Here is a 22,932-nt window from a genome sequence, read left to right as displayed (position 1 = left end):
AAGTTTAAATTTCAAATTCTCATTCTTGCAGCTGTTGGGGAATGCATGTGGAAATTGCTGAAGTGAAGGAACATGTTCTAGGGTAGTGGCTCTACATTTATTTATCATTGTAAATATGGCAGACTACAGGGAAGTCTCTGGAGACTTCCTTGGTGATCCTTGGCCACTGTGGCTGTGCAGAACTGAAATTTTCAGCAGGAAAACTATTGACATATTTGCCATTATGGAAATGTGATAGGATGACTCTGTAACTGGAGTGTTCCAAAGATGGTCATAAGCTCTTCAGAAGGGACAGGTGGGGAAGCAGAGGCAGTGGCTCTGTACATTAGGGAGGGTTTTGACTGTACAGAACCTAAGGGCAGTGATGAAAAGGTTGGGTGCCTGTGGGTGAGGATCAGGGAAAGGCCAACGAGGCAGACATCCCACGGGGAGTCTGTTACAGACCACCCAGCCAGGACAAAGGGGCAGATAGTGTTCTGTAAGAAGCTGGCTGGAGTTTCACAATCACTAGCCCTTGTTCTTGTGGGAGACTTTAATTTGTGGGATGTCTGCTGAAAACACAGGGGAGAGGAGGCAGTCTAGGAGGTTCCTGGAGCGTGCGGAAGAAAATGGACAGCTGGCAAGTGGGCTGACCAGGACAGTTACTTTTTGCAGTAGCCAGGAGGGGCATAACCCAGGCCCGCAGTTTGTCCTGTACCGCCTCGCACCATACACAGGGAGTGGGTGGAAGGGGGTCCTTCCCCATCAGGGTCACGCCGGGTTTCACCGGGTGGGCATTTGCATGTGGACTGATTGTCTTTCTTGCACACCGTTATTAATATTGACACTGTTCCTTTCTTACCTCGTTGCTTTTTCCAGTAAATTGTTCTTATCTCAACCCTTGATCTTTACCTGTTGTGCCTCTAATTCTCATCCCCATCCTGCTGGGGGGAGTGAGCAAGTTGTGCATGGTTTGGAATGTTTCAGTGGGAACACAACTGGGGAACACCATTCCTAAACTACACCATGAGCATACCAGGGGCGGTGTCCTGGTAGATCTGCTGTTTATAACCAGAGAAGGGCTGGTGGGAGATGTGGCGGTTGGGGGCCATCTTGGGCATAGCAACCATGAAATGATAAGAGTTTTCAAACCTTGGGAAGTAAGGAATGGGGTTAACAAAACCTCTGCCTTGGGTTTCTGGAGGGTGGACCTTGGCCTATTTAGGACACTGGTTCAGAAAGTCCCTTGGGAAACAGTTTTAATAACAAAGGGGTCCCATGAAGACTGGTCCTGCTTTTAAGGGGGAAATCTTGAAAAGCGGAGGAGCAGACTGTCCCTATGTGCCGGATGATGAGCCATCGTGGAAAAAGACCAGCCTGGTCTTCCTGTTCATCCTGGCTGAACAGGATGCTTTTGCTGGAACTCTGAAAGAAGGGGCAGACAACTCAAGAAGAGTACCAGGATGATGGTAGGTCATGTAGAGAGAAGATGAGAAAGATGAAAGTTCAGCTGGAATTCAATCCAGCCACAACTGTGAAACAAAATAAAAAGTTTTTATAAATACTTTTAACAACAAAAGGAGGGTCAAGGAGAATCTCCATCTGTTATTGGACACAGAGGAGAACACTGTAATTAAGGACGAGGAAAAGGTTGAGATACTTGGGTTCTTTGCCTCAGTCTTTAACAGAAAGACCTGTTATCCTTGGGGCAACCGGACTCTGAGCTGGTACACAGGGCAGGGAGCAGCATAGACCTCCTGTAATCCAGCAGGAAGTAGTGACCTGCTCAGCCATTAGACCCAAGTCCATGGGACCAGATGGGATACACCCAAGGGCTCTGAGGGAACTGGCAGAAGATCTCACTGAGCTGCTCTGCATCATTTATCATCAGTCCTGGATAACCAGGGAGGTCTGGGATGACTGGGTTGGCCAGTGGGACGCCCATCTACAAGAAGGGTTGGAAGGAGGATCTGGGGAACTGCAGGCCTGTCAGCCTCTGTGCTGGGGTGGAACAGATCATCTTGAGTGTGATCACACAGCACACGCAGGAAAACCAGGGGATTTGGCCCAGCCAACACAGGTTTGGGGAAGGCAGGTCTCGCCTGACCAACCTGGTCCCCTTTTATGACCAGGTGACCTGCCAAGAGAATGAAGGAAAGGCTGTGGATGTTGTCTACCTGGACTTCGGCAAAGCCTTTGGTACTGCCTCCCATAGCATTCTCCTGGAAAAGCTGGCAGCCCATGGCTTGGACAGGTGCATCTTCGCTGGGTTAAAAACTGCCTGCACAGCCAGGCCCAGAGAGCAGAGGTGAATGGTGTCACATCCAGCTGGGGGCTGGTCACCAGTGGTGTCCCTCAGGAACTAGTGTTAGGGCCAGTGTTGTTCAACATCTTGACTGATGATCTGAATGAGATCACCTGTACTCAGTACATTCACTGATGACAGCAAGCTGTGTGGGAGTATTGATCTGCTGAAGGGCAGGAAGGCTCTGCAGAGGGATCTGGATGGGCTGGATCAATGGGCCAAGGCCAAAGGTATGAGGTTCAATAAGGCCAAGTGCCAGGTCCTGCCCTTGGGTCACAACAACCTCGTTCAGGCTGGGGCAGAGTGGCTGGAAAGAGGCCCAGTGGAAAAAGACCCTATGGGTGCTGGCTAGCATCCGGCTGGGAGTGTGCCCAGGTCTCCAAGGCGGCCAATGGCATCATGGCCTGTACCAGCAAGTGTGACTGGCTTGGCACTGGTGAGGCCACACCTCAAGTTCTGTGTCCAGTTCTGGGCCCCTCAATTCAGGAAGAGTGTTGAGGTGCTGGAGTGTGCCCAGAGATGATCGATGGAGTTGGTGAAGGGCCCAGGAGCAGCTGAGGGAACAGGGCTTTTTCAGCCTGGAGAAAAGGAGGCTCAGGGGTGATCTTACGCTCCCTGCAACTCTGAAAGGAGGGTGTAGCCAGCTGGGGGTCAGTCTCTCCTCCCAGGCAACTACTGACAGGACAAGAGGACATGGGGCCTCAAGCTGCACCAGGGAAGGTTCAGGTCAGACATCAGGAAGATTGCCTTACAGAAAGGGTGACTGGACGTTGGAATGGGCTGCCCATGGAGGTGGTGGAGTCACCATGCCTGGAGGTGTTCAAGGAAAGACTGGGCATGGCAGTTAGTGCCATGGTCTTGTTGACTTGGTGATGTTCAGTCATAGGTTGGATTTGATGACCTCAGAGCTCTTTTCCAACCTAATTGAGGCTGTGGTTTTGTTAGAGGAGACAAGGTGCCTGGGAAGGGCAGATGATGTTTCAATAACAGGTCTTCACTTTTCTAATGTTCTCATCTGCAGCTATGTAGTAACCTGCCTGCCCACCAAGCAGAGAGGGATTTAGGGCCTTGCAAGACCTAAGGAAGTGGTACGGGGGCTTGTCTAGACGAGGGAGGCAGGTCCCAGCAGCGCTTGTGGAGGTAGTCCTCCATGTCATGGTTTCACGACCCTGTCTTGGGTACCTAAACTCCTCTCCAGGGCAGATGGGGATGGTCACTGACTATTGCCCTACTGTGGGCATGCTGCAGCATGCCCCCCACCCCGCAGCAAGCACCACCAGCCCACACCCTCCTGATCTCCTGCAGCAGAGGACAGGAGGTGGCAAGGGAGAGGGAGAATTCCTACAACAGCACCTCCTTGCACCTAGCAGCACCTATGCTTGCCTCACATGGCTGCAGGTGGGGCAGCGTGTTAGACCAGCTGTAGTGCAAGGAGTGTTAGTCAGGGTACCAGCACGAGTGCCGGGAAACAAAACTGCTTAATCCCCTCTGCATTTAACACCAGCATAACCCAGCAAGACTGCTTTGCTTCAGTGTCCCCCAAAGAGACTGGACAAACACTCTCAGCAGCAACCTGCTTCACCTTCATTTATTTTTGTCTTAAAGTGTGCATTTTTTTCCAACCACACCACATTTCTACATCATCTTTACACTATCCACCACTTCATGCTTCAGCAGTTCCAAGTTTCTTCAGTTAGCTGCTGGTATCACTACATAAGTGTTTCACTCTCTTTTCTACAGATTCAGCCAATTTCTCAGTCAAATCAGGTGTACACCATTAGAACTAAAAGAAGGTGAAGGTGTCCAACAGACTCAAGAAATGCAATCAAAGCCCATGCTCAAAGCTTGGCATGATTGAAACTTAAATCAATTTTGAAAGACATTGCTATTTGGTTTTAAAACACAGGATTACACTCAAGCATTTGCGACTGTATCCCCAGCATCAGTATTTGTCAAGGCTCAAAGTTACAGGTTTGCAAGTTCTAACTGCATTACCGATTTTACAGAAGTCACATTTATAGTCAGAACCCTCACCATTAGTTAATATCAGAACTGATACTGACCCAAGCCAGTGAAAAAAACTATTAAACTCCAATTAAAACCTTTAAAGTATTAAATGTTTCCTAAAAATAAAAAAACAACAAGAAACCCTATTTGATTACTCAAGAACATTAACAGAGAAAGATCTGAAGCATTAAGTTCATGCATGACTGACAAAATCCTTGCATAAAGCAAATTTACAACAAATAACAGTACACCCTGAAAGAATGGGGGGAGCAGGGGAATCAGTTAAGTCAGAAAGGGCAAGCAGAAAAAGCAGAAGTAACAGATCTAAGTCTATGAGGATATATCAGATTGCTACAGGCCACACACAAACTTAAGTGAACAGTCAAAACAAAATGTTCCATTTTTTACCCTCCTTGCTTGGTCAGGAGGCCATTGGTCAATGTACACATGAAATGCATTTCTAGGTATAATACCTGAAAAAATAATTTGTACAGGAACAAAATTACTCAAAGCACGGAATTTCCTAAGCTAAAACTAAACAGCACTGGGTATGAAACTCTTTAAAACATTCACCTGCAAAATGAAGAGACCATAAACAGCTTGGAAGCCCCCTGCACACTGATGGACCTGAGCACCTAAGGCAGGATCTTTGCCATTCACTGCTGCTCACCATGGTACAGAACACTCTGGTTTGGCTCTAATGTACCTCATGTTACTGGCCTAACTCAAAACTAAGCCTACTCTATTTTCAGTTGTGTTCTCCCAGTCTAAGTCTCCTGTAATGTATCAATTTGGCATTAAAACACTTTCTGAAGCCATGGGAGCAACATGCTGCCATCACATTTTAAAGCAAGGGAAGCGTAGCAGATGCAGCAGTTGTTGCCAAGCCAGATGAGGTGAGAGCACTTGGTTGATCCACTGTCACTAACCAGAAAGATTTCTGACATCCTGCAGGCCTGCAGGTCCAGCCCAGTGCAAATGTGACAGTCCAACGAGTTACAGGCCGAAGGAAAAAAAAATGAACTCAGCACTGTCCTGTCCCCTTCCTGGCATCTGGGACTGGAGCTCCCAACGCTCAGGTAAGGCTTGCAGCATGGACGTCAAAAGTTTGTTCCACTCCAGCTCTTGCTTACTGTCTCTGTTTATCAGTGAAGACTGCTACCAAGAGCAGTTCATGATTTCTTGACCACACTGCAAAAAGAATTGCATTTTTCAGAAGTGGTCCATGAAACTTCTCTACTGACTGTTTTCAGATACTGTAATAAGACACTAGACAATACATTTAAAAAACATATTTCAACTGTATTACATGTTCTTTCAAAGTTTGAAAATCTATCTGGCTTGGTAATAAAACAAATTTGTATGCTCTATGCTACTTTGAAAACGTGTTTCACATGCCCAAAGTTAAGACAGTTTTCCTATGCATATACTAGAGAACTTATCACATTGCTCACTGAGAAGGTGCATCCCCTTTCATACTCACAAAACACTACAAATTATTCCTCATTTCTGCAATTAATTTGATTTAAGGGACAAACAGAGGTAACAAATTAAATTGCTTGGGGTTGGCTTTTTTTGTTGTGAGGTTAGGAATTTTTGGGGGGGGGGGAGGTGTGCCTGATTTTTATTTTTACATAGCAAGAGGGGAGAAATAAAATTACTATCATGAAGCAAAGAGTCAAACTAAATTAAAAGACAACAAAAGGAATTAATACTTTACTTCACAAATATCCCCTATTAGTCGTATCTTTTAAGGCTTACGATGCTTACACAGTTTGTTTTTTTTACAATACTCTATTATTTTATATAGGAGCACATGAAAGCCAGTTTTAGTCAAAAAATTCTTCCATCCCCATGTTAAGTTTTGCCATTAAAAAAAAAAATTAAATTCACTAAAGTCCTGCAGACAAGACTGTGTCCGTGAATGATCCCTCAGGCCTGCAGAGCACAGAACTGCTGAAACACAGCCAGAATGTGGTGGTCAAGTTCAGCTGTAAACAGGAGGTTCTCTAGTGTCACCATGTACTGCTGGATTATCTGGTGGTGCTGGCAGATAAAAAAACAAAAACAAACCACATACGTTTACTGTTTTTATATTTATATCGGAATAGGCAGAGAAGTCAAGATATGTAAGAACCACAAATACTCTTATCTGAATTGTTTAGCACATTTCATTTCCACAACATAGCAGCCATGGGTAAGAAAAGCACAATACAGAGCCACTACTAACTCCAAGAATAAAGCCTGTGCTGAAATCCTGCCTTCTGTTCCCTGTAACTCTTCCTGAATTGTGTGCAGGACACAATGCCACTGCAAGTATCTTAGGAAAATCATGGTATTTCCTTTCCTCTGAAGACACATCTACTACCATGGAAGGGTTCATCCCAAGGGAGAATTACACCACACCTCCCATTCTTCAACATATCTTGTGCTCACACAGGTATAACTTCCTGTAACTAGTCACTTTTATCCAGCCACCTGTGCTTGTTAACTGATTTAATACAGAGCCAAATATTCAAAAAGTATGTTTAGGAGGTATTTATGCACCTCACTAAAAGGAATCCTGCAACATTTTAATTCACTTATTTAAAACATGTCTATTTTAGCATTCTTGTTTGTTCACAGCTTTGCCCTTACTATAAACACACAGTTAAGTGGAAGTCTGTGAAATTCATAATCACATCTTGAAATATTTTTGCAGTATTCTTACAGCAAGGGAATTCTCTGCTTAGGATCAGTCACTCCACTGGACTGTGGCAGAGCTAGAGAGTTGTGACCTGACCCCATACCAGCCTTTGGGGAAAATGTGCTGCTGCGACCTACTGCTACTCTCATGGAGCACTCAGCTCTCCATCAACGAACTTCCCCAATCCAGCATGGCCCCGCCAACAGCCTTCCAAACTGAGAAATGAGACTTACCTGCAGGAAGATCTGCTGCAACCTCTCTATACAGCTCTTGTACCAAGGTGTAAATACATCAATTCCACCAGTCTCGCAGCGCACTAAATGCTCCGTTAACAACATAATGAAACGCTGCAGTAGAGGGGAAAAAAACCCAAACTTATTCATTCTCATCAAATTAAAGCAGAATCCTAACCTCAGGTAAAAGGATCTGGTGTCAGAAGCTTTGAACAGCACTGTGGGAATAATTATTTTGCTTGGCAAACACTGAACTTACTATGAAAATAAACCAGTTACCTTCTGGTTGTTCAGGAAAGTGTGTGGTAGCAGAACTTCTCTGCTCCTAAGCAGAGGAAACTCATCAAATCCTTCTCAGAGCCAGTCTTTGCAGAGGGATGATCTGGACTGACTCTCACCCATGGTAAACTCATCAACCACTTTCCACATTCTTATTCCAAGAAGATGCCCAAGATACAAGTGATGCTGAAAGCTTGTAAATCAAGTTAACTTCTAAAGCTAAAGTAAGAAGAGACTTTGCCCGTCCTTACCTGGAATATAACAAGGAAGAGATTCTTCTGCTCACTCTGAGCTGACTCTACTTTTTCCTGCAAGCGCTCTATCTGCTCTTCCAGTGGTCCATCTTCCCGATCGGTGCTTCGGTCGTCATCATCATCGTCGTCATCACTGTCTCGCTGTAAATGACAACAATACAGGACTTAACCAGTCATTTGGCAGGTGTGGATACCATTAATACCCTCCAGTTCCACGTGTGAAAAGGTCTGCAGAACAACTGAAGACCAGCACAGAATTCCAGATAAAAATTGGGAAGGAAAAATGCCAATATGGGAAAGCCCTGAAAAAAATCAGTATCAAGATTTCAGAGAAACTAGAGCAAGCACAAAGGTTTTACCAGAATTAAGGGGTTTTCCTCTAGGAAAGTGCCATGGCTGACGGCCCAGCTGAGGCGCCTCTACACCAGGGCATGCAGCATGGGCAACAAACAGGAGGAGTTGAAAGCCACTGTACTGCTGGAAAGTTATGACCTTGTTGTCATTCCTGAAACTCGGTGGGATGGATCCCATGACTGGAGTGTGACTAACAATGGTTACAGGCTGTTCAGAAGGGACATGGGAGGAAGGAGAGGCAGAGGGATTGCCCTTGACATCAAGAGCTGGATTGAGTGTGGAGAGCCTCTGAAGAATAGCCATGAGCAAGTCGAAAGCTGGTAGGTAACGAAGCGAGACTGAGAACAAAGGGACCTTTTGGGTGGAGTCTGTGACAGGCCCCCAGTCAAGAAGAGCCTTCTGACAAAGCCTTCTTGCTCCAGCTGCAGGAGGCATTGTGCTCACAGGCTCTTGTGCTACTGGGGGACTTCAACCACCCCTGCACATGCCAGAAAAGGAGCTGCAGGCAATCCTTGAGATTCCTGGAATACATGGAGGATAAATTCCTGGCCCAGGTAATAGACAGCCCTACAGTAGGGGAGGTGTCACCAGATCTCTTGGTCACCAACACAAGAGGGCTAAAGGGGGACGTCAAGATTGGAGGCAGCCTGGGAGGCAGTGATCAGGCCCTGGTGGAGTTCACAGTCCTGAGGAATATGGGTCAGGAAAGGAGTCAAGAGAGGCCCCTGAACTTCAGGAAAGTAGATTTTCAGCTTTTCAGGGATATAGTCAATGAGATCCCTTGGGAGTCTGCCCTCAGGGGCAAGGGAGAGGAAGAGAGCAGGCAGATCTCCCTAAGAGAGCAAGAGCTTGCAATCCCCAGGAGCAAGAAATCAAGACACAGAAGGTGGAAGACTGGCATGGCTGAGCAGGGAACTGCTGGTCAAACAAAAAGGAAAGAAGCAAATGCAGAAACAGTGGAAACAAGGACATGTAACCTGGGAAGTGCACAGAGACAAAGTTTGGTTGAGTAGGGATGGGGTGAGGAAGGCCAAGGCACAGCTGGAACTGAAGCTGGAAAGGTTCACAAAGAATAACGGGAAGGGCTTCTAGAGGTATGTCAGCCAGAAAAGGGAGGTCAAAGGAGGTGTGTCCCCTGATACACAGTGCTGCTACACTGGAAACAACAACTGAGGAGAAGGCTGAGCTACTCAAGAACTTCTTTTTCTGCAGTCTTCAATGGTAACCCCTCTTCCCATGTGTTTTAAGTGGATGAACAGCAGGAGGGGGCTGGGGGAGCAAAGTCTCTCCCGCTTTAAGTACAGATCAGGTTAATGATCACCCGAAGAACTTGAACATATTTAAAGTCTATGGAGCCCAATGAGATGCATCCCAGAATCCTGAGGGAACCAGCTGATGTAGTTGCCAAACCACTCTCCATGACATTTGAAAAGTTGTGGCTGTCAGGTGAAGTCCCAGGTGACTGGAAAAGGGAAAACATTGTACCCATCTTTAAAAAGGGTAGAAAGGAGGAGCCTGGGAACAACTGACCTGTCAGCCTCCCCTCCGTGCCTGGGAAGATCATGGAATAGATCCTGCTGGAAGCTGTACTAAGGCACATGGAGGACAGGGATGTGATTTGGGACAGCCAGCATGGCTTTACCAAGGGCAAGTCCTGCCTGACCAACCTGCAGGCCAGGCCTTCTATGATGGAGTGACTCCACTAGTGGACAAGGGAAGGGCAGCAGATGTCATTTATGAGGACTTTGACATTGTCCCCCACAACATCCTTCTCTCTGAATTGGAGAGAGATGGATTTGCTGGGTGAGCTGTTACACGGATAAGAAATCAGTGGCATCCAGAGGGTAGTGGTCAACAACTCTGAGTCGCAATCAGTGGGACACCAGTGACCAGCAGTGTCCCTCAGGGGCCTGTATTGGGACCAGTGTCACCTTGATTAATGACATAGGTAAAAGGGTTGAGTGCACCCTTATTGAGTTTGCAGATGACACCAAACTGAGCGGTGCTGTTGACACTCCTGAAGGACAGGATGCCAACCAGAAGCACCCGGACAAGCTCGAGAAGTGGGTCCATAGGAATCTCATGAGGTTTAACAAGACCAAGTGCAAGGTGCTGCCCCTGGGTCAGGACAACCCCCAATATCAGCACATCTGGGGATGAACAGATGGAGAGCAGCCCTGTGAGAAGGCCCTGGGGGTGCTGGGGGATGAGAGGCTGGACATGACCCAGCCATGGGCACTCACAGCCCAGAGAGCCAAACGTGCCCTGGGCTGCATCCAAAGCAGCGTGGGCAGCAGGGGAGGGAGGGGATTCTGCCCCTCTGCTCTGCTCTGGTGAGACCCCACCTGGAACACTGCATCCAGCTCTGGGGTCCCAGCACAGGAAGGACAGGGACCTGTTGGAGTGAGTCCAGAGGAGGCCACCAGTATGATTAGGGGGAGGGAGAACCTCTCCTACAAGGAAAGGCAGAGAGAATTGGGATTGTTCAGCCTGGAGCAGAGCAGGCTCTGGGGTGACCTAATTGCAGCCTTCCAGTACCTGAAGGGAGCCTCCGAGAGAGGGACTAATTACAAGAGCATGCAATTGTAGAAAAAGGCTGAATTGCCTTAAACTGAGAGGGAGTAGGTTTCGATAAGATATAGGGAAGAAATTCTTTACTGTGAGAGTGGTGAGGCACTGGAACACGTTGCCCTGAGAAGCTGTGGATGCCCCATCCCTGGGACTGTTCAAGGCCAGATTGGATGGAGCTCTGAGCAACCTGGTCTAGTGGAAGGTGTCCCTGCCCATGGCAAGGGCTTAAAACTAGGTGATCTTTAAGGTCCCTTCCAACCCAGGCCATTCTATGATTGCATGATTTATTTAAGGGAAACACAGTGAAAGGTAATATGCCTGACAACTTTATCATTACAAGGTAATGAACAGCTTTTTTAAAACAATCTGGCATAGATTTTTTCAAATTGCATCTATTGCAGTGAGACAGGTAATTGATTAAATTAAGAGTTCTGAAATCTCAGGGCTTCAAAAAATAATGCACCTGGTATAAATTCTCTCCTGGACTTGGGTACAAGAACTCAAATGAATCCAGTTGGTTAGCACAAAAGGAAGGCTAAACACTGGGCCCAGTGTTTTGAAGTGTGGACTCCCTATATTCATGATTAAAAAGGCTACTCTCAAGACTAGAAAGGGTCTAACTAACTAGGAACATGGCATGCTTCACTGCATCAAAACCAACACAACACCACCACCACCCACAAAATATACCTAAGTATCAGCCTTGGAAGTTCAGGTGACTAAGTCTTAAACAAGACTACAAGGCATACAGGAGGAAAGGCAGGATCTAATGAATTATGGTAAATTCAAACACAAGACACTGCTTTAGTATCACATAGTTGTTTCTGTGCAAAAACATCCATAAATTACCAGCTCAAAACTTTAAATATCTGTAAAAGAAGCATGTGTAACTTCGGACAGATACAAGGCCATATGTTAACTCACCTACAGCATAGGAAATGAAGTTCACAACCAGAAGACAGGTACAGCTCTGAATTGGTGTAAAAAATGAAAACGACTTACCAGAGCAAGTGAGAATTTAATTTTATCCTCTCTATAGGAACTTGCCTTTTCCCCATCTAGAGAGGTTTTCTGAATTCAAAACGCTAGAGGACCAAGATAAAGCATGCAAGCCTTGGACTCATTCCACAGTAAGGCAATCCCTCCATGCTGGGGACATCAAAACTTGATGGCTTACTTCCTCGGAAAGGAATGGTCATACAGCAGAGCAACAGCCTGCAGAACTACTCACTGTTGCATACAAATGTTTCTTCCTGGCACAACACTCATAAGTACTAAGTAATAAAGAGCTGCAGCAAGAGATAAGGACAGAAATTAAAACACTGGTATATTTAGAGATGCCAGAGCTCTTTGCCTCACAGTAAGATCAATGACTGCATCTAAGTCTTCAATAATCACAGGCATTTATTAACTGCTCATCAATGTAGACTGAAGAGGCAAGCAGGATGGCTGTTGCTGTGAGTGAAGGAAACAAGGTAAAGGGGCTGGGATGAAGCAACACCGGCAAGCCGTGAGTTATTAGTGATCTCTCAGGATAAGCTTCTGGACAAATGACTGACTTGAGCAGCTTTCTTCAAAAAACATCAGCAGGCTCTGTCATTTTGACAGTAACCTCATTCAAAATTTTGGAGCTAACTAAGGGTTTTATGCAGGTAAACACACAGACCTCAAAGAAACGCAGAATTCTCTCTTGCTTTCTGCAACTCAGCATATTTATAAACTGACTTGATTTTGTCATAACTAAGTACTGCGTTCAGCCAAGCCTCCTTGGGCTCCATCTTTTCCAGCTGCCACACACAAAGACACTCACCCCATTTTACTGTCCCACTTGAGACAACAGAAAACAAGAGCAGCTGTTTCCTCATCAGTTTGCTGTATTTAATAATGCAAGATCATGCAATTGTATTCAGGAAAATAAGCTGGAAGAAGGAATTGCCATGCCAGTGTCAGAATCCAGCAGCATCCATCAGAAGAACAGTAACAGCCAACTTCTCAATCGCAAATAGCTGTTTCTGTGCACTTCTGCATGGAAGCCACAAGAGCACTCTTTAACAGAACTTACTGTAAATAATTTATAACTGTTCTTACTGTTCTCTAATAAGATAATTGGAATCCAGATTAGAAGGCAAGTGGAAGACATGCTTGTATTGGAAGAGAAACTTGTGATAGAGAGCTTGAACAGACCCACTACGTACGAACTCCCTTAAAAGATTTTACTAAATTCTTAAATTACAGCTACCATTAGAAAGGTGGACCAAGAACACATATCTGATATTTGATGTGTCAGTGCTACAGCTGACCACATCTCTGCAGACATGTTTCCTGAAGAATCATATGTATTCAGTCCTTCCCAAAACCAACTGTGTGTCTGTATGTCAGCATGCAGGTTTGTACTACTTAGTTTAAAATTTACAAACAAATTACTCACTCTTTTGTGCTGCCTGGCCAATCTTGCTTTAGTCTCCTCCAGTTCTTTGTGAATCTTCAGGACATGCTTATTCATCTTACGAATTGTGGAATGTAAGATCTCCCAGATATAAAACCTAGGAAAGACACAAAGCTCAAAACACCACATTACACACTACTCCAAAACAGGAAACTAAATGTAGTTTCTTAAGAGAAAAATGTAAGTGGGAGAATTTAAAAATCTAAGTATCATTTAAGGAGATGTCTACCAGAGTGAACGAACACTCAGCATATAGGAAAGCATACTTGTAATGCAAGAAATCTTAACAATCAGTTCTTGCCTATTTGTTGCAGTACGCTTCAGAGTCAGAATTTTATTCCGTGTACACACTGCAAGACTACTAACACCAAACTTGACTCCTCAGATGGAACAGTTCTCCAGATCTCCATATGCAATGTATCAGTGGTGGTACAAGTTACCCAGGGCACCCAAGGCCAGGACCGCGCCAAGCTAGCAGCGATGTAACACACAGTAACCAACTCCGTCTAGGAACAGTTCCAGCGCTGTTGCACTTCAGCAAGCTTAGATACTATTAGCAAAATGACATGCTAGCAACAATCTTGTGCTGTCACACCAACATTCATACTCCAGCTCAGAAAGAGAAATGTTAAAAGTACACATTTTGTAGAAAGAGCAAAAGCCTAACTGTACCTTATTCCACTACTGAGTTTTCATAGATTAAACTATGTACTGGCAACTTAAAATAGCAAATCAAAGACAAATAATAACCCAAACCAAGTTCTTGTTACCTAGTAAAATCATGTGCAAGCTCTGAAGAAAAGATCCAGTTTGCTACTGCAGCACAGTCAACGATTTGTGTCCGAATCATCTTGTCCACAAGCACAGCAATCATCTGTATTTTGTGAAAGACAATACACACACAATCTATGTAAAATATTCCAACCTCAGAGAAAACTAGAGATGATTTGATGCAACTCTACATCAGTTACTGAGTCATTTCAAATACTTTAGCAAACTGGATGTTCTAGCCTAAAACATTTCAAATGAGGGGATCTATATCAATTACATAAAGCATTCTAATTTTGTTAACAACCGTACCTACTTCTGAAAGTATCACTCTTTGTTAGCATACATACTCCCATACAAAAGCAAAAAGTACAAGAATCAGAGCTGGAACTGAGGCCTTGAGAGACACGAGTCCTAATATTTGACATCAAAGTACTCCAACCAGAGCACATATACCTGTCACATCACCATAATGAAGGAGCTGCTGTTAGCCTACTCTCCTTGAACTGCAACAGCCTTCAAACATGACAGAAAGCTTTTCTCTACAGGGCCCATTAACTTCAGGACATCATGGAGTCAGTGGAAGGGTTTACTTGCTACAGGCACTGCCATGATTCTGAGGGAGTTGCAAGCCATCTAGCAGGCAACTGCAGAGAAGAGTTACTGACTAAAGAAGATGCAAGCTGTTCAGAAAAAAGGGCTTATCTTAGTTACTCATGTGATTGAATGCCACAGTATCTAAGAACCACAGCCTGCAATGTATTTATCCTTACAACCAACCGTTGTCAAATGAGGAAGTGTAACAAAGCTCCTTTTAAGGAAGGAAAATTAAAATAACTGAATGAATCATACAGAGGACTCAGCACTCAACTTTCAAGTCCCAGGATAGCATCCTATACTCTATTTGTCTTTCTGCAGTGCCAGGAAGAATTTCTGATTACTTATCCTGGTCTTCCAAAAAACACACATCTAGGATTTTGAGAAAATACTTAACCTCAATGTCAAAGTTTCTCTTTATGAAGTCACCACCACCACCTTGCTTTTAAGTCCAGGGACTACTGACTCCTGCTGTTAAATCACTACCTGCAGCACAGACCGCTCATTAGTGCTTAAAGCCCTGTGAGCATTGCTGGTCTGAACCAAATCAAAGGTTGCTCCCATAGACATGGGAGTAGGGTGAACAGCCTGAAAACAGACTCTGGACAAGTGCCCTGCTGTGAAGGCAGCACTCCTTCCGTGTGACAAGGAGGCTGACAACTCAGAAATAAGAAAAAAGTGCTTGATCAGAAGCAAAAACCCCTGTACTGCAGTAAAAGCGAGAAAAGAAACTTTAAGTTACATGATTAAGTAGAACAGCAAACAGCACACCGTCCTAACTTTTGCACTTGATGTTTTTTAAAGGGATCTTGATTTATTCATAAAAATCTAGCATGACTATTTAGTCTGGGTTTGAAACCTCCATCTTGGTTTGGCCATGCTGCAATACAAAGGAATGAAGAGGAAGCAGATACAGATATTACACTGCAGTAATGAAATTTCTTCTGATCCAGTTAAATGGCAGCAAAAAGTAGGTCAGACTGTAAATGTCACATTTTCAAGGTCAGTAAACTGCGTAATAAGTTAAATATATTTTTTTAAAATCCTCTTTTTTTATGTTTTAAAGAGAGGTAACCGCTTGCATAAGTATCTTCTAGGTGCTCATTTTTTCCACGAGAGAACAGACCACAGATCTAGTAGCAGATACAAGGATTACTCCTGGTTCTCAGTGGCATCACTTCTTACAGTCTGGCCTGTGCAGCTGAGAGGTACAGTCCACCTTCCAGCACAGAAGTCCACTTTCCAGCAACACAAACAAACCAGCAAGGAATATGTGAAGTCATTAATGCAGGCAAAGTCAGCCTGAGTTCCTCATTGATTTCTATTAATAGAAAAATGACAGCTGAGGTAAAACACAATTGCTGTGAAGAAACCGAACAGCTTAAACAACAGAGGCATCTTTTGTAGGTCTTTTAGGGTGTTATTTCCTCTGGCTCAAGAATGAACATTATCACAGCACTGTCAGACTGATCTGTTCCGAACAGCCACTACTGCAGCTCTACTCACCCTGCCCACACACAATAGTGACTCCAGCATGAGCTCTGTGTAATAACTGGATGGCTTTCACTAGCAATTGTTGGGGGGAAAAAAAAAAGCCCTAAAAATCCCTAGGCTTCCATATTTTTAGGAATGTGGCCTCTTTAGATATGAGATCTACATCCTATTTAAATTTACATATTTATGTTGCTTTCCAATTTTGAACAAAACCATGATTTTGGCAAAAGTTATTCCCTTGTTCAACAAGCAGCATAGTATGAATCTGAGTCTTAATGACAGCCCTTGCCCTTTCACAGGGAACCCTTGAGAAAAGCAGCACCAGTGATGGTATATGCTTTATGTCTAGCCTTCATTTTAGTAGTAACAAATATAATCTAAACTATCCTTAAAATGACAATAGACAAGTTATTTTTAAAGGACATAAAACAAGCTGTACATTTTTTAATTTACATATGACCTCTGTGAGTTGAAACTCACAAAGATCCTTGACATTCCAACCTCTTACCTGTGGATGATTCTTCCAAACCTCATACACAACCCTCAGAACATGGAGTTTCCCCTCATCACTTTCAGCAAGTGTTTTGAAGACTTCATGAAACCTTTTAATAGAAGTAAGTAGTCAATGGAGAGGCTGGGACCGGGTCAAAAGAGCAGCAGATACAAGCTAAGTGGTTTAGACTGGCCAAAAGAAAATTATGTGACTATCTACAGCATTTCTTAGACAACTGTTCCCTGGAAAATATAACCATCCTGAGCTAAAACAGTCTACAAAGAAATGACATCTCCCAAAACCAACTTACATCTCAGTGGTGAACCTACTTCCAGAAGCTAGGCTACATTTCTCATGCTCTCAAAAGCAGGAGGCACTTTTCTGCTGCATGTGCTTATCTGTACACAGCTGAACCAAAATTTGCTGCCTTTAGAGCCTTAGACCTTCCCCTTAACGTGTTTCCACAACTTCAGACACTTATCCTAAGTGCCTCTTTTTCAAGGAGAGGCTGCTAAAAGCATCTATTTTAGCAGTTACGCTGACTGCTACACAGCATTCATAGCCCAGCTTATTGTAATGTAACTATAAAGCATAAGAGGCTCTTCTTGATCTCTTGGCTGCCACTGCTGTTGTGCAGCGGAGAAAATACCGTGGTCCAAGTATTTGAATCACCCTGCCTCTTTTACTCCTGACTGCAGGTTACTACCGGCAGCTTCTTATCAACATTGCCTCCGTACAGCTTCTAGGTGCATGTTTTTGTAGTAGTTTTATCTATCTTTAGGGACAGATAGAAAAAAAACTCATTAAGATGCATGTGACTACCTTTCATCTAACAAAACCACTTAAAATCAACTCCAAAATACACAGGATTACAAATGTTATTCCAATTTTGCTAAAAATGGTGCAGTAAATTCTTTACAGTACCAGGCTATGTTTAAGGGATGAACTCTTAAGTATTTTAGGATGGATTTTTTTCTGCTTTGGTAGACAGAAGAAGTTAATAGCAGACTGTTTTGAAGTTTCATGTTTCCTTTTTCTTTCCTTTTTTTTTAAATACAGATGTAATTGTCCTAGATTCATATTCATAGTGCGAGATGTTGCAATGGCAGCTACCCAGTCATTGAAATGTAGGGAGAATACCTTTTTCCTCACCATAATCAGCAAATGAGCAATACAAAAATGAAGTAATTTTCCAAACCTGTCTCATTTACATTACATGGCTGCAATGTATATGTATCTGTTAATTCCATTCACTTATGTATAATCTAGGATTTACACTACCATTCCTTCAGCAAGCAGTGTCATTAGTTCCAGACAAATTGCTTTGTGGAGTACTTAAAACACTGCTGAAGCTTGCACTCCACTTTTTTTTATCATGTATTTCACTGTCAGAATTAAACTGTTCTGTAAGCCCCCAAATAATGCACATATTATACTTACTTTGCCAGGGCACTGAAGGAGTGGCTAAAAGACTTTGCAGCTAGATGGAGCAGAGTCTGAACAAAGACTTCTATTTTCAGTGGGTTGAAAGTAAATCCTTCACCTGCAAGTTATTTGAAGGTGAAACTAATAAATACTCCAGGTAAAGCATGTCAGCTACTCGTACAACTGTAGAGATAACTTATGGTTTTAGCTCATTTCCCAAGTTCCATCAATAGAGTTTTGCAGGGCCGAGCAAGGAGCTAGTAAAGACTCCTCCAAAATGGGCAGAATTTCAGGCTCCAATTTTGCCAGGGAGAAGATGTGCAGAAGGCTTCTTCACCAACATGGAATTCTATCAGAGAACCAGCCATCCCACCAACATGTGACAGCACTGACAGCAGCACAGAAAGTCAGCAAAGGAAACTGCAGTTGTGCATCAAAATGAGGGCCTGGAAGGCCACAAAGAAGGGGGTGTGGGTAAGGAAGGGGGAAGGCAAGGCTTATTAACATTCAGAGGCTGACCATTTAGGATATAGGAGAATGGTCCACCCGGCATATACGGCAAATATGGCTACTAGGGTGAATGGTGCCAGGTCCCCTCCTGCAGCTGACGACACGCAGAAGGGAGAGCACTAATTAGTGGGTAATACCTAAAGCAAATCAGGAAACAGGACAGTGGATCCCAGGGAAAAAAAACCCCACCAGATCATTTCTCCTCTCTGCCTGCATAGCTGAACCCTTGCAAATATGACAAAAACAATGAAGCATTCGCCATTGTTTAGATCACTTCTCACTCTCTCTCACACTCCTCATTCCATAAAACACTCAGGCTTTAGGAATCAGTACTGCCTGTGGCTGCAGAGCTAAGGAGAATATGAGTAGTCCCCCTGTGAATTTTCATCTGTGGAACATGCCAGCCAGTAGGCTGGCTGTCTTATCTGCTGTGGGACTGTACTGAAGGGGAGGGAAGCTCTTAGGGCAGAAGCACTGAATTTCCAGGGTGAGGATGACAGCACGAACTGCCCTTTGCCGCTGAAGGCAAAGGGGACATTAAATTCTTTTATTCTGTCAATAATTGCAAGAAAACACACCTCAAGCACCATGTTACTGCTATTAGAAAAAATAGGCCAGCCTCTACATGTAAGATATTTACAAAAAAACTAGCAATGGTCTATTTTACTGCTAAATTTAAACAAACTACAAGGAAAAGCACACAGGTCTGTGAACCAACACACTCATAGCTCCAAAGCATAGTAGACAGCCTGTCAAAGCCCAACAGCTTGTATCTTACCATCATCATCATCCTGGTTTGGATTAGGCACATCTTTTAAAATGCTGAAGATTTCATCATTGCTGGCCTTATTTTTAATTGCAATTGTTAAACAGAGTGCCACGGTATATCCAGGAAGAGACCCTGAACAAACACAAAAAGGTCAAAAATTCAGAAAGGCAAGTAAGTGAGCACTTGTAACATCAGTCTGCCTTGTAGAGAAACAATACCCTTCCCAGCTACACCTAAAACTGGGTGTACCCAATATTGTTGTCCACATCAATATGCCATAAAATTGCTCAACAGATTTTCTGGTCTTCATGTTAAATTCAAAACTTGGAGTAGAACCTTTAGACCTGGGCTCAGGCAATCACTTTCCTGACTAAAACTCTACTTCAGCTTCCACCAGTTTTCTAAAAGTACAGTACTTCCTTGTTTTTCTTCACTGTATCTTTGATGATGACACTTTTATGCTTAGGATTGTCTTTACACCAAGCAATAAAAGAAATAATAAGGTACCTCTCTACCTCAGTCTTTATGGTATCTGTTCCTTCTGTACGCTCATTAAATCAAGTTTACTGGTAAAATATTCTAGTGCTTCACGAAGTTCAAAAAATAATTTCTCATTATCACCTCAGATGCTGACTTTTCCACAATATAGTGCCCCAACAGGGGAAATAGATGAATTGTCCAATTTTAGACTTCTGGCAAATAATACTGCACACCACCACAGCCACATAAGCAATAGCAGCTTGATGTATCGGGATTTTCTTTTCTTCATAAGTAGCAGAGAGGATTTTGTTAGAGAGAACCAGGCTTAATACACATTAATTACTCTTGTGAAGCCTATTTACCCATATGAAATCATGCATATTTACTTGAGCTGTATTCTTCTTTACAGTCAACTGTAAATATGAGACAACTCATATTACAGTCAATCTAGTGTGCTCCCTTGCTCTAAAACACTTCAACTGGACCACTAGTAATTTTAATACTTACTATTACTCTCATCTCCGTATTTGTAAATGCACACTGGATTAGCAGGACTGAGGACAGAAAAACTTGCAGGAACAATGTCTATTATCCGCTGATGGTAGGAGAGTCTGGAAATAAGTTTCACAGCAGTAGAATTAAAATGGGAATAACACCACAGCTAATGACTGCTTTAAAATGTTTTTTCTGTATTTAACGTCCATAGAACAAGAGTCAGGATACTTATACAAGAGAATGGTAGTTTCTGCTGGGTAATAAGAGCTAAGTAAACCAAACATACTAGTAAATGCTTTCTGTTTTAACTCTGTGATGCTAGAGTTTCATCCTCATACAATTAATTTGCCTTGTGAAAAGGCCGCCTGGTAAGAAGTTTCATGCAAAAACCTGAGATGTGCTGCAGAAAGCTAGTTAGATGTTAGACAGATGTTAGTATTCAAAGCAGAAAAAATATTAAACTGGACATCTTCATTTTACTTTCCAGCTTCATTTCACTCCCACAAAGGTTTAATTTGCTACCAGATTTTCAGTGAAATGGAAGAGCGCCACAGAAAAAACTGCATTTGTTGTGCAGCACAACTCTTTCACACTTCCGATATGGAATTCGCCCAAACCTCGATTGTTTTCATGCTGGATGCTGAATAACATAGGCTTTTTCAACATTTTGCTCTTTCTCGCTCCTATACTACCCTAATCTCAACAATTTAAAGCCCAGATGATTTATCAGAACTACTGATTAAGTAGTCTTGTTGGCTTTGAAGATTTCGTTTGTTTAGACAGTTTGTCAGTCTAAGGTAAATGAGCATCAGGCACCTAGAAGAATCAAGATTAGATTCTCAATTTTTGATATAATTAATGGTCAGTTCCCTCCACTTCTGTGAATGTTGAATACTTTCCAAGAATATAGCCTAAACTCTATTTCTTTCCATGCCTATGGTGAAGCATGTCTTTATGTAACTATAGGTGTGCATGGATAGCTCACTACCATCTGCAGCACCTGCTTCTCCCTCTCTTTAAGGCAGTGTCCTACAGCAGGTAAATCAGATTAAAAATAATACAAAAACCAGACTCATCTCTTAACTGAAAATGAACTGTAAGAACAGATGTGCCCAAGACAGGAGTCCAGTTAAAAGAAGTCTGACAGTATTCAGATGAAACTTTTCCTTGAATGAAACTATGGAAAGATCTTACTTACCGCATGCACTTTTCCAAAACCTCTCTCACAAATTTGGGTTTGGGTTTTTCAAGGTCCTGAGTAAGACAATCTGACCTATCAAAGGACAGAATGCGAAGGCTTTTAGCAAAAGCATTTAGTCTCTTTTTGGCTTGGTCTGATAGTACAAAACAATCACAGTCTAAAGACAATGACCTTTGGAGTGCAGGCAATTTTAAGCCATTGAGGTAAGTTAATCACTATTCCTTACTGGCAATTAGCATTCCTGCAATCTCATCTCTTTGTGATAAATTTTCAAGTAACTTCCCTTCCCCCACCACATTAAAAATACGGTTAGCTGGCCTTCCCTTTCCTTAGGAAAGGAACCGTGTGTGATTTCATGGTCTGTTCCTCCCTCAGCTCTTCTGGCTGATTTCAAATGCACTGCAGGTAGAGAAAAGCCTGCAAATACAGTTACTTGCAAGATTTGTGAAAAATGGCACCTTGTGAGAGAGATCCACAGGAGCACTGCCATCAAGGAACATCCAGGCAAACTAAAATCAGCTCTTTGAAGACTGCTGCCTGGTCAGTCAACATGGATGTATGCCAGAATAGCCACCAAGCACTTAACTCCACAAGAAGACAGTACAAGGAACTTAAGTAAAGGCATGGAACTATATCAGAAGAAGGGCCGCAACCCTCTCCACAAGGACTCTTGGGAGATCACCTACAGAAAGCAGGTACAGACCCAGGCTGTGGAAACTACTGCATGGAGGGCTTGGCCTCAAGGGGATCTCCCTTGCTACATGGGTGCCTGGAATGGAAATCTCATGGAAGCTGTGCTTAGACACTGATGGACTCCAGGCAGCTTCTGCTAGAGATGCAGGTTCAAAATGTGGCATAGTAAGAACAGGTGGCAGGGCAAGCTCTGATTGAACTTCAGGCACTAGGATTTGGCAGGTGGGAAACCGACCACAAGGTCTCAAGGATAAGTTATAATGAAAGGTTTAGAGTAGGACAGAGAGCAAAACAACAGAATGAATACAGGATATGAAAGTCAGCACAAACCATTGAAAATAAAGAAAAGGTATGGGGAGTAATTTTGGAAAACTTGTTAGAAACTGACAGGAAGTGCAGGACAAATTGAAGAAGGCACATTTGTGCTTCCCCTCTTTAAGGAGCGCTTACACTGGCTTGAGATTTATCACAAAGTTCACTAGGGACAACACAGTGACTAAGTGATTATCAAGATAATCTACCAGTGAGTGCTGGTGGACAGATTAAGAAAGGTCTCTGATAAACTAGAGCAAAGCAATTAACAGGGCCACCATACTGTGATACTTTCTGGATATATGTGAAATGCTAAGGTTTTAGCAATCTCAGGTTAGAATCCAAAGGACAGAAACTTACCAGTCCTCCCAGCTCCAACGGAACTGAAAGTTGCTCAAGTGGTGAGAAAACCAGTTAATAAATCTTTATTAAAAGAAAAAGAAAGCTCTGTTAAATGTCAGAAGTGCAGGAAAGTGTTCAGTTGAGCTTCTCTTATAAATGCATTTTACTTTTCAAAGACAAGCCTAAACTCTTAAGGCTATTACAGCATTAAACAGGCATTTATGTTGACAGATACAAAA

At 43.3% G+C, this 22,932-nt stretch overlaps 1 protein-coding gene across 1 annotated transcript in view; it reads right to left on the bottom strand.

Moving 5' to 3' along the window:
• Window positions 1-3,846: 3,846 nt before the first annotated feature.
• NCBP1 (nuclear cap binding protein subunit 1) overlaps window positions 3,847-22,932 on the bottom strand; it is a 32,059-nt gene continuing 12,973 nt past the window's right edge. The window contains exons 13-23 of the mRNA XM_042023574.1: window positions 22,712-22,774; window positions 21,344-21,418; window positions 20,158-20,261; window positions 19,180-19,302; window positions 17,907-18,009; window positions 16,482-16,575; window positions 13,885-13,988; window positions 13,097-13,211; window positions 7,741-7,884; window positions 7,211-7,324; window positions 3,847-6,337 (exon numbers count right to left, since the gene is read on the bottom strand). Coding sequence (XP_041879508.1) covers window positions 6,224-6,337; window positions 7,211-7,324; window positions 7,741-7,884; window positions 13,097-13,211; window positions 13,885-13,988; window positions 16,482-16,575; window positions 17,907-18,009; window positions 19,180-19,302; window positions 20,158-20,261; window positions 21,344-21,418; window positions 22,712-22,774 — 1,153 coding nt within the window. The 3' untranslated portion in view covers window positions 3,847-6,223. The remainder of the gene's footprint in view (window positions 6,338-7,210; window positions 7,325-7,740; window positions 7,885-13,096; window positions 13,212-13,884; window positions 13,989-16,481; window positions 16,576-17,906; window positions 18,010-19,179; window positions 19,303-20,157; window positions 20,262-21,343; window positions 21,419-22,711; window positions 22,775-22,932) is intronic.

The sequence above is a fragment of the Corvus kubaryi genome, unplaced genomic scaffold (assembly GCF_017639235.1).
Source record: "Corvus kubaryi isolate FWS band 111438036 unplaced genomic scaffold, C.kubaryi_AGA036_p1.0 37249, whole genome shotgun sequence".
NCBI classification, from domain to species: Eukaryota; Metazoa; Chordata; class Aves; order Passeriformes; family Corvidae; genus Corvus; species Corvus kubaryi.
This window is presented reverse-complemented; position numbering and strand designations above follow the sequence as displayed.